This window comes from Enhydra lutris, unplaced genomic scaffold (assembly GCF_002288905.1).
Source record: "Enhydra lutris kenyoni isolate GAN:26980312 unplaced genomic scaffold, ASM228890v2 scaffoldscaffold7, whole genome shotgun sequence".
NCBI lineage: Eukaryota > Metazoa > Chordata > Mammalia > Carnivora > Mustelidae > Enhydra > Enhydra lutris.
The window spans coordinates 34,724,574-34,736,894 of record NW_019154091.1 but is presented as its reverse complement, the minus strand read 5'-3'; the positions used below and the strand labels follow the sequence as shown (position 1 = coordinate 34,736,894).

General features: G+C 34.6%; 1 protein-coding gene across 1 annotated transcript in view; it reads left to right on the top strand.

The window, feature by feature from the left end:
- LOC111142142 (inner nuclear membrane protein Man1) overlaps positions 1–12,104 on the top strand; it is a 62,064-nt gene extending 49,960 nt beyond the window's left edge. Inside the window, exons 7-13 of the mRNA XM_022495125.1 lie at positions 291–392; positions 501–603; positions 1,273–1,451; positions 7,402–7,483; positions 9,373–9,478; positions 9,592–9,670; positions 9,897–12,104. Coding sequence (XP_022350833.1) covers positions 291–392; positions 501–603; positions 1,273–1,451; positions 7,402–7,483; positions 9,373–9,478; positions 9,592–9,670; positions 9,897–10,060 — 815 coding nt within the window. The 3' untranslated portion in view covers positions 10,061–12,104. The remainder of the gene's footprint in view (positions 1–290; positions 393–500; positions 604–1,272; positions 1,452–7,401; positions 7,484–9,372; positions 9,479–9,591; positions 9,671–9,896) is intronic.
- The last annotated feature ends 217 nt before the right edge of the window (positions 12,105–12,321 follow it).

Here is a 12,321-nt window from a genome sequence, read left to right as displayed (position 1 = left end):
TAAATATTTAATACTAAATTTAAAATACTTAATGTTTAATACTAAAGCCATTAAATACTAAATGTAGTTGTGATTATGTAGGTAATTCAACCCACTGTTTTGAAGTCTTATTCCATTATCCCTTATGGCAGTTAAAATAATCACTGTGCAAACTGTCATAAGTTCTCCTTTTTTGCTTTGTTTTGTTCATATCAGATTTAACAAGTATAATGATAACTTTAGATTGCAATGAATAATACTGAATGTCACTGAACACAATTTTTAAAACACAAAATATATAAATATTGCAGGTGTGGTGATGGTTTGTGTCGTTCTGCGTTATATGAAATACCGCTGGACAAAAGAAGAAGAGGAAACAAGGCAGATGTATGATATGGTGGTGAAGATTATAGGTATAAGTATTTGTAAAAATCCAAACCATTTCTTGAATAGTAGTTATGTGATAAATTACAGTATGATGTCCAGTGATTGATTCATTTGTAAATGTGTTATATTTTTAGATGTCTTACGAAGTCATAATGAAGCTTGCCAGGAAAATAAAGACTTACAACCTTACATGCCTATTCCACATGTACAAGATTCCTTAATACAACCTCATGACAAGTATGTTCAGAGTATCGTGAGTTGAAGTAGATCAGAATTTGGCATCTTCTGAAGTTATAAAGATTATATTGAGAGTTGTGGCCCTTCTCAAGTAGACCTGTTTTATTGTACAGGCTTTACTTTTTGTACTTTAAACTCTCCTTTCTTTCTAAATTCCCTTCTGTTCTCCTCCTGATTTTGAGTGGCATAATAAACAACTGGATTCCTAAATCATGATCACTTTTATACATTTTTTATTCTTACCAATGTTCACCTTATTTCCTTTAATTTCATCTTAATAAAGAAACAGAGACAGACAATAGCCAGTGATGTTTTACAAATAATGCCTTAAATATTTTGTTGTTAATGAAGCTTTTTAATTAAAAGGACTAAATAATAACTTCTTGAAAATGAAAGATGATTCCATATCCTCCCACAGCATTCTTCACCCTAGCAACACCCCAGAATCAGTGGTGAAGTTTGTGGGGGAAGATTACTGATGCTTGTGCCCCACCTCTAGAGAATGAAATCTGAAGTGAGGTTTAGGCATCTAAATCTTCTTTGAAAAAAACCTCATAGGCAGTGACAAGGAGAACCAGAATTAATAATAGCCATTGCCTTCACTTACTAATACTTGAAAAAGATGACAAGCCAAGATGATAGCAAATTTGTCATTTTGTCACATGCTAGGAAAAAAATGAAGAAAGTCTGGGATAGAGCTGTTGACTTCCTTGCTGCTAATGAGTCTAGAGTTCGCACAGAGACACGAAGAATAGGTGGTACGGATTTTCTAGTTTGGCGGTGGATCCAGCCTTCTGCCTCCTGTGACAAAATATTAGTAATACCTTCTAAAGTATGGCAAGGTCAAGGTATGTATTTTTAAACAATAACAACAAAAATAAACATGGTGTTTTTCTAATTTTTTTTCAACTGTGTAAGTCTTACATGTTTAATGTAAAATAGTACTGTTGAAACATATGAAGACAAAGCTCCCTTTGCAGTTCCATCCCATAGAAGGAATTAATGTTAGTTTCTTACATATCCTTCCACTTTTCTCCAGGCAAATATGGACATAATGGTTTGTCTTTACCATAACAGAACACTATATACACATTACTTTTTTTTCCTTTTTCACTTAAAGCAACTTAGTATTGTAGATCTAGCAGCATTCTTTCCCCCTAATTTTTATGCAGATAAGACATAATTTATGTTTTACATATATATGAAACATATAAAAGTGGAACATAACTTTTTAACTGCTCTTTTTTCCAATTTTTGCTTGCCTGCCTCTTTTTCATTAAGACCAACCACTTGCGTATTCCTTGTTCCAAGTAGCTTAAGTGGCTGTCTGTCCATATTTTTCTCAGTGCTTGGATGGTTGCAAAAACAGGTATATGTAAGTATATAGGAGGGCTTGGTGATTGGTTGCTTTAGGTTCCCAAACCTCTACTAGTAGTAACTGTTACCTCACTTGAATCTCTTGGATGGTTAGTTGCAAAATTAAATCTTGCAGTTAGTTTAATGTGCATTTCAGAACTAGTAGTCGGTTGAGTTTCTTTAAATCTTGTTGGATAAAAGTATATTTCTCAATGTTTGCTAAGCACAGTATTTATGAGAAAATTAAGAAAATTGTTTTGAAATTGCGAAAAAATAAAATCCACTCCCTTTCTTCTCTGATTTTTACTTTCAAAGAGCTTGAATAATAATAGTCTTCAGTAATCATGGCATAAAAATGATGCTTTAATGATGCCAAGGGTGACACTAAACATTAAACTTCTTGTTTTAAAACGGAGTCTGCAGAAGGGTCCTTTGAAGCGAAAAAAGAATGCAAAGCCAATGAGATCTGATTACCTTAGTTGCCTGATTGAAATGTTCTGTATTCTCAGCTTAATTTCTTCATATAGCTAGCAGTTAGTGCTCATATATGCCTGTGAAGTTCTAGAAAAGGTCATTATTTTGTTCATATACATTTTTTTTTAATCATTGTAGTTGTCTTATTTTTAAAATGTGAGGTTTTCAAGATGAATCTAAAGACAACTTCTTGACCTAGGTAATCCAAGTTGTTCTTATAAATTAGTAGGGGGGATCGCTTCTCGGCCTTTTGGCTAAGTAAGATCAAGTGTAAATTAGTAGGGGGGATGACAGACTCTTAAGTGTGTGAAATTGGATGTTCTGTATATAGAATTTAAAACCTCGGATTATTATTTTCATTTTATCATTTTCTCTAGATAGGAAAAGACTGTAAGTATGATATAAGACAATTTTAGGTCAGTTATAATAGTTGTAAAACTCAACATAAATTGATAGCTCTGAAATGTCCTGCTACTTTGTTTCATCAAAGTTCCAGTATAGTAAATGTTTACAAACTATATGCCAAGTACTGAGCTATCTTAATTTGAATACTTCTAAATGTACAATGTGAAGAATTTTAAAATCAATCTCCCTTTTCTTGACAGTCTTTGATTTTAAAAATGTTGCAGTGAATTAGTTACTGAATCTAGAAGGGAATTGAGGGTAAAAGAAGATGCCTGTTTTTAGTAAATTGAAAAAAAATATACTGGCTGAGATTATGTTATCCTGAAAACCGAAAATCCTGAGGTAGATAGAACCTAGTAGCCATTTGCTTGAAGTATACCAATTCAAGTTTTTGGAGCGTTAGAATGGTAAAAGTCTGTAGACTTCTAGCAAAAGGGATTTGAGTTCTCCTAAGAATTTGTTCATAAAAGAATTTGTTACAGGAACTGAATAAAGAGAAGTTGGTGGAATTTTTCTTGATGATAATTATCTAAATTGCCTCATTAAGAACATATAGCTCTAATCTATTACTTACATTTTATGCCATTAAATGTATAGTCTACCTAAATATAATTAATTGACTTTGCTTATAAAAAATATTAATACATAAATTAGTTTTTCTTTCGTTTAAATGTATCTGGACACAAATGTTGTGCTGAAAATAGGACTATAGGGGGGGGGTTGGGGCAGTTGTTTATGTAAAAAGATAGTTTAACTTATTAAGAGGCTTAATGTTTATCCTCTTATAAATAGTGCTTTAATTAAAAGATACATGGCTGGAGGATTGGTAATTATAGTAGTCTTTTGTATTCACTCCCACTACAAGCTGTTGTCATTTAATAGTATTTTTTCCAAATAATTGTTAAATAACCTTAGTGAATTTTAAGTTCATTTTCTAAAGGGTAGTTAAGTATAAATTGCATTCTTGCATAGCTTTAGTATCTCTAATGGCATTTTAAAGCACCAGTTAAAAATCAAACCATACCTGCTGGGGAGAATTATTTGTTTCTGACACAGGTAGTCTTCAGAATAAACAGCATTCATTTGAAGGATCTAAACATACTTCTTGAGGTATTTGAAATCACTGTCTCTTTGCTTGTACCAGGAGGTGATTGCAGTTTGGTTGGGGAGACAAAGTATATATCCTAAAAATCGGTTTGATCTTCACAACTACGTTGTGATTAGAATTGGCCAGGAATAACTTCTCCTAGGTCCTTGGGTCTAGGCTAGGATAACATGGTATTAGTGCTTCCATTTTCTCTGGTTCATTCCCTGCTGGCCCAGGCCAATATTGGAATTTTAAGGAACTCAGATTGCCTGCAACTAAAAGGTTATCCAAAAACACGAGCTGTACACTGCCAGGGACGTCTGGGTGATACTAGAGGTTCACAGACTTCTTTTTTTTATTATTAAAAATTTTTTTAAAGATTTTATTTATTTATTTGACAGAGACAGAGATCACAAGTACACAGAGTCTAGGCAGGTGAGAGAGAGAGAGGGGGAAGCAGGCTCCCTGCTGAGCAGAGAGCCTGATATGGGGCTCCATCCCAGCACCCTGAGATTATGACCTGATCTGAAGGCAGAGGCTTTAACCCACTGAGCCACCCAGGCACCCCCCCATAAGGTTCACAGACTTCTTGATGTAGGGTTTGGCAAAGATTTTTCATGTCTAGTGGCCATTGCCCCACCCCATATCAGGCACTGTTAGGACACTCACATCCCAGACATTTTTTAAGATACTTCTGAAATCTTTAATTGATACATTCAAGTCTTTTTCTTTTCTTCCTCTTTCAAGTCTTTATTTAAATTCCAGTTAGTTAACATACGGTATAATACTACTTTTAGGTGTAGTAGTGATTCATCACTTACATACAATACCTGGTGCTCATCACAAGCGCCCACCTTAATCCCTGTCACCTGTTTAATCCATTAGTACACTCTGAGCCATTAACTCATCTTTCAAACTTTCCTGCTTTATATATATATATATATATATTTTATTAGGAATTCCCAGACTCTCCAGTTCTTCGATGTACCTACTTTTTCCAGTTTTTCAGTCTTCCTCCTATCTTTATTTCTTTTCCTGTCCATCTTCGTTTCCATGACCCCATGCCTCTCTCCAGTCCTTTTCTTGCTGCTACCCTTAAGTCATTACCTGTCCTTCATCTTAGCCTGGCAAATTCTAACCAAGGACGAAAGGATTTTGTCTGTGTGCAAGGAGCTGAGCATAGCAGTAGAAAATCATACAGATCTGCAGACTGGTACGTCATAAGTAATCAACCTCAGTTAGGCCCTCAGTACTACCTGACTTTCATGTTCTTATCATATTTTACCAGTCACTTCACTTTCTTACTCAGTAATAATTTTAGATTTCTTTCCATCCTTTCAGACCTTTACCCTTCTGTCTCCTAATTCTCAGTTGATGACCTGAATAGAAGCAATCAGATTTACCTGCCTCAGATTTCCATCACCAAGTAAATCCACGGCCAGAATCCACACTCACCCTCACCTCCTGTTGCATTTGAGGGGTGTTCTCACTTAACAAAGACCTGAGCCCTATCCTCCATAGGGAATGGTATTGAAGTCTTCTGGATCCCATCGGCTCTTCTTCTCAAGTCTCTTCTCTTACTGTGTACTAAATCCCTGCCTCTGTTGGATCTTTTCATTAGCACTTAAACATGCCGTATAGTCTTTCTCATCTTTAAGAACACACATTGTTAGAGGGGCACCTGGGTGGCTCAGTCAGTTAAGTGTCTGCCTTCGGCTCAGGTCATGGTCCCAGGGTCCTGGGATGGAGCCACGCATTGGGCTCCTTGCTCAATGGGGAGTCTGCTTCTCGCTCTCCCGCTACCCCTGCTTGTGCTCTCTCTCAAATAAATAAAACATTAAAAAAAAAAAAAAGACACACTGTTGGAGTATACATTGTTCTTTAGCTATCACTCTGTCTCTCTCTACCTATTTATAGCCAAATAGCATTAAACAGTTTACTCATTGTTTTTACTTTTACCTCCCATTTTATTCTTCAGCTGACTCCAATCTATTTTGCACCCCTCTCATTCCAAGGAAATAGTTCTCAGACAACCATATTGCTAAGCCAAGTGGACATGTTCCCTTTCTGTCCTCATTTTACGTAGCAGTGTTAACAGTTGCTTTAAAACTTGCTTTAAAACTTTAAAAAAGTTTAAAACTTTAAAACTTGCTTCTTGTGGCTTTGGGGATGCCACTTTCTTCTTGTTTTCCTGCTACCTTGACCATTTCTCCAGTCTTCTTTTCTGGACTGTCTTCTTTTCCTGGACCTCTAAGTGTTGGAAGTTTCTCAAGGCCACCCTCTTTTCTCATTCTGTCTTCTTTCTACTTATAGATGATCTCATGCTGTGACTTCATTTACCAGAGATATGTTGATAACTCCCAAAGTGCTATCTTGAATTAAGTCTTCTGGTTTTCAGATTTTTATACCCACCTGTACAGTTGTCTGCTGAGATATGGGCACCACAAATTCAGCATGTGCATGAATTTAGTATCCTCTCTCACCAAACGGACCTCCCCCGCCATTCCTGTCTAATTAATGATACCCTTTCTCAGTTAGTTCCACTATAAACCTGGGAGTTATCCTTAATTTTTTCCTTACCTCCCATGTATACTCTTTAAACAAGCCATAACAGATCTACTCCATATGTCCTCAATTGTATCCACTTCCCTCCATCAGCATTTCTGGCCCATGTTATCCACATTAGTATCATCTCTCTCTTAGACAACTATAATAACCTTCTAGGTCTCCTTGCATTCACTTTTTTCTCTGTTTAATCAGTTCTTTATTTAACAGTCTTTTTTAAAAAAATTATAATTTTAAAAGACAGATCTCATCAAATTATTACTCTCCTTAAGAAAGCTTGGAGTGACTTTCTGTTGCTCTCAGGGTAATGTCTAAACACTTTAATGTAATCTGCATGGTCCTCAGTAATCTGACTTCTCTCTCTTAAGGTTTATCTTTATGTTCTCACTTTAGCCACAGTGGCTATCTTAGTTGACTTTAGTTGACCACACTTTAGTTTACTTGATTACATTGAGCTCCTTCTTGTCTCAGGGGCTGTATGTAAGCTAATATATTTGCTTGAAACGTCCTTTATAGATCTTTTTACTCTGCCTATTTTTATTTATTCTTTATTCTTTAGGTCCCAGCATAAATTTCGCTTCCTCATCTGATATTTCCAGACTACCTTAAGTTACTTTCACAGCTTCCTGTATTATTCTTTCTTAAGATTTACCATAATTATAGGGTTGGTTTTTTTGTTTTTGTTTTTTTTTTTGTTTTGTTTTGTTTCTGACACGGTTTCTCAACTCTCTCACCCACTAAACTGCAGCCTCTGTGAGAGCAATGATTGTATCTCTGATGTACCTTAACTTCCAGGGGTCTGGCTCCCAGTAAAAGCATGCAATGAATATTTTTTGAAAAGAGTAAATGACTGAATACCTTTCAACAAAATGGAACAGTGACAAATAGTAAAACTAATTTGTCTTTTGTAGCATTTCATTTAGATAGAAGAAATTCACCGCCAAATAGCTTGACACCATGTCTAAAGATTCGAAATATGTTTGACCCAGTTATGTAAGTATTATGATCAGAGGTATATGTAATTTTTATCTGGAATATTTGGAATATTCTTATAATGCTATGTCTGTAATTGAACAGTCTCTTTTACTTTTGAATCTCTACAGAAATGTTGTGTTTTCCTTTTCTTCGTCTTTGTTAAATTTCAGGCAAAGATTTGGCCAAAAGACCCAGATGTAGAATAATTTGTTAAACTTATACAAATCTTTGTAGGTACTATGAATCCCCACAGCAGATAAATGCTGGAGTCAAATTAATGATACACGTGGTGATAAACAATACCCTTTATTAAGTGTTTAAGTCTCTTCTGCCAACATTCTTTGCCTCAGACAATATACATAAAAATACCTGCTATCTTTAAACTTCCAATCTCTAATTGTAAAAAATTCTCTGCAAAGATGTACATACACACTTTCCTTCTCTAAGTCCTATTTGTCCATGCAGTATTTGAGAGACTTTTCTGTTCATTCAATATCTGAGAAACTTTTCTTTCTATATAATTACAGCAGCACATGCACCCAGAGATTAGCACTGGCAAAAGTTATTGCCTTAGAATCTCTAATATTTCATATATAAGCTGTAATAATTTTTAGAATTTGCTTCCTAGAGATGAGTGCTTATTTGTCCAATGATATGACAGGTCAGATTCTGTTTTGTAAAAAAAAAAAAAAAAAAAACAAAAACTGATTTATATGTATTACATATGAAATACCCATAAGTCTCATCTGATAACTCATTTATTTCAAGAAATAATTGATATGAAATTCCAAATAAGTGACAACAAAATTGGAAATGTGAGGAAGCACTGTAGTAACAGCCCTCTCATACTTCGGGGATTAGGAAATTAGTGCTGGGTTAGTATTTTGTTACCTGAGATGAAGATTTATGATTTCAAGTGTAGCCGCTTTTCCTTCATCCCACCGTCTGTATCTCATGAGTAAGACAAATATGTACCATTGTAGTAGGAAATCTTAAGGCACTCATAATAGTAAGTGACTCTTGGTGCAGAATGTTTGTCCTGTATTATTCTTCCATTATTTTGAAGAAGAGAAGCTCAGAATACATCATTTACTAGGAATTTTCCTAAAGTTTAGGAATTTGAAAATATTAACAAAAAGAGGTAATATGTGGGGCAGCTGGATGGCTCAGTCAGTTAAGTGTCTGTTTTGGGCTCAGCTCATGATCCCAGAGTCCTAGGATCGAGCCCTGAATCGGGCTCCCGGTTCAGTGGGGAGTCTCCTTCTCCCTCTCCTTCTGCTCATGCGTGCTCTCATTCTTTTTCTCAAATAAAAGAAAAAATACTCAGTTAAAAAAAAAAGACTTTATTTGGGAGAAAGAGTAGGGGAGGGGCCCATGCGCACAATGCAGGGGGTGAGGGAGAGGGAGAAGCAGGCTCCCCTCTGAGCAAGGATTCTGATGTGGGGGCTGGATCCCAGGACCCTGAAATCATGACCTGAGCTGAAGGCAGATGCTTAACTGACTGAGCCACCCAGGTGCCCCAACAATACTCAATTTTTATGAGTTCACTACAACTCATTAAAGTATTAACACTTGCTAGGAAGAAAAGAAATGACAATAGGTACATAAGATTTCAGATATAAAAATGACCGCACAGTTATTCTGCTGTGATGGGCCAATCCTTCACTGCCTCAGTTCTGTGCTTTCTTACATTGGAAAGTGAGAGAAAGTCTGGGACTGTGAATAACTAATTTTTTTTTTTAAATCTATCTACTGTTAATAACAAGCATTTACTTAACTACTTACTAGTTTTAACAATATGCGATTTTGAAACTATTCCCATTCTGGTAGGATATATATGTTATAAGAGACAAGACTTTATTGAGTTAGGAGTATGGTTGTTGATTTTTGTTTTCATTAATTTTTAGGGAAATAGGGGATCAGTGGCATTTGGCAATTCAAGAAGCAATTTTAGAAAAATGCAGTGATAATGATGGCATTGTTCATATTGCAGTAGACAAAAATTCACGTGAGGTAAAGTAACTTTTACTGTTGAATTCTACATTTTGGATTTGTTGCTATTAAACTAAAACTTTCTCTTTTTTTCTTTCTTTCTTTCCTTTTTTTTTTTTTTTTAAATATCACAGGGTTGTGTATATGTTAAATGTCTGTCTCCAGAATATGCTGGAAAAGCTTTTAAGGCATTGCATGGCTCTTGGTTTGATGGTAAGAAGTTTGAGTATTACGAACATTTTGAAAAGATAAATTATGGCTTACTGTTAAACTATACCAGATTTTAAATTAAAAGAAAATTAGGTCAGCATTTTTAGAGTAATTATTTAAGATTACTTTATTTGCATATTGTGTTCATACGTCTTTTACCACAGTTTGTTTTCTATAAATATTAAGCACATTTTTACAGATCTAAAATATTATTTTTATCTTACAACAGGGAAATTGGTTACAGTAAAATATTTACGACTAGATAGATATCACCATCGCTTTCCCCAAGCTCTTACTTGCAATACTCCCTTGAAGCCATCAAATAAACATATGAACTCTATGTCTCATCTTCGTCTTCGGACTGGCCTAGCCAATTCTCAAGGAGGTTCCTGAAAAGACTTTCTTCCACTCCTAGGACTGGTATTTACAATAGGAAAATTCCTGTTTGGCTTCCTGTCTTCCTTTTAAATGCTTTTTGTATGTAATATTTTTATTGAATACAGCTCTGTTTGAATGTTCCAGAAATCTTAAGGTTCCAAAGGGACTTAGCAGTGAGGCAGCAGTGCTGAGTGGTCAGAACAATTGTTTCATTCAGTTTTTGGAGCTCAGTTAAGCCGATGCATTTAAGTTTTGCATGAGGAACATTGACTTTATTAAGCATTTTCAGATGTGGTGATTGTGTTTTTGCACCACAGAGTGTTTGGATAACCACACAAAAGCATGGTGAAGAGGCTTCTTGTATTTCCATAATCTCCTGTGAACTAATGTTGTGAATTTTTGTATACAGTCACCTGCATAGTTCCTTACCAGGCTAATGTGGTAAAACTGTTAATTTCCCAGTTTAACCTTAGGTTTCTATTGCTTGTAAGAGATTCATTTGTTACAGCTGGAATACAGGAAAACTAATTTGGGTTTAGCGGTTATATATAAGCATAGGTGGGTGTACATGTACTTAACCTGGCTTTTGTATATATGTATAAATGCTGATGGTGGCGAAAGTAGTCTTGTTTTGTGAGGATGTCTGCATTAAAGCAGTAAAATAAGCTTCCTATTTTATTCATAATCTAATGTGTATATATGTATATGTATATATGTGTGTATGTGTATATATATGTATGTGTATATGTGTATATATACACACACATATATACCTATGGCTGTACTATCACATAGATCAAACAGCCAAACACCTGGAAGTATTAGATACAAGTTTAAAGTATCTTTTATAAGTTTTATATAAAAATGTCTGAGTATGATTTTGTGTGAAAGTTCCGATCTCAGTTGTAATGGATTCAAATTTATGTGAGCAATAAAGATGCAATTGGCAGATATTGGAAAAGTATTTTGTGAAAAGCTGTATTTATTATAAATACTAGGACTATGACATAGTACTATTGGGATTAAGTCACTTTCCCAATCTATTTATAATTTAATGAAATGTCAGCTCCCCTGTTGTATGTCAAGCTTAAAGCAGGGCATATTGCTGCAGCAAAATGTGTATTTGAAAAATTATATTTGAAATTTTGGGTCATGACAGCTTGCAATATAGTAAATGCACGAGTGACCGTCGCTTTGTGCCTCGGTATTTACCTTGTTTCAGTAAAGTTGCTTTATTACTGTTTATGATTTCAGATTAAAATAGATGCTGAGCAGAGTTTACTTGTAATGTAACAATTGGCTTTTTTTTTTTTTTAAGTAACCTGTTGATATATCCTTGTCAGTCCAAATGAATATGTGAAACAGCTGGAATTGTACCAATTTTGATTTTGTTTAAAGCTCAGTTTCCTTTTTGTTTAATTGTATATGTGTTGGGTTTGCAGCATGAACTTGCACAGATAATGCACGTTTTCTGGTTAAGTAAACATGATGCACACTGTTCTGTAACAGAAAACCCTATTGTGCCTTACCTGTGTGCTTTTGTGGGCACCATGTTTATGAAGAATAAAAAATGATTTGTTATCTGAAGAGAATAAATTTTAAATTCTCAGTTTATGTTTCAGATGCTAAAGTGTGAAAATATAAATATATATATAATATATAATATAACCAATCTATCTGTATTTTATGTGCATCATAGTGATTTATCTGAGCTTAGTGACCCCCATCTTGTGACCTGTTGCAAGAGTGAATGTAAAAAATAGTTGTGGCATTTTAAAAGGTCGCCTTTTGATGCAGATGCATCTTTTTTTTTCTTTGCTTCTAAAACATATTTTATGTAAACATTGTACATTTATTATTGTAATATATACTATTATGCAGCTTATTTTACCTGAAACTGTTAAGCCGACCAAGATCCCTCCCTGCAAGACAGATGGGAATGTGTATAATAACTAGATATTTGAGAAGTTCTGAAGTTTGATGTAATCTGTTACTTGTCCTGTTAAAAAAAAAGGAAAAATTCTAATTAAAAATTTATTAGGTTTTTTTTAAATGTGTCTTGGCTTTTAAAAAAAACTTTTTAAGTGCCCTGTGTCTTTATTTTTTTAACCAGTGAATAGATGCCTTTATTTTAAATCTTCTTGGGGATGTGTAAATATATATATGCTCATAAAGATGGATGAAGACCCTAAAGTTAATTTTAACCATCCATTCCTCCGCATCTTACTTTTTTTTATGAAAATGTCTTTTTCTAACTCTCAAGTGTTTGGATCAAA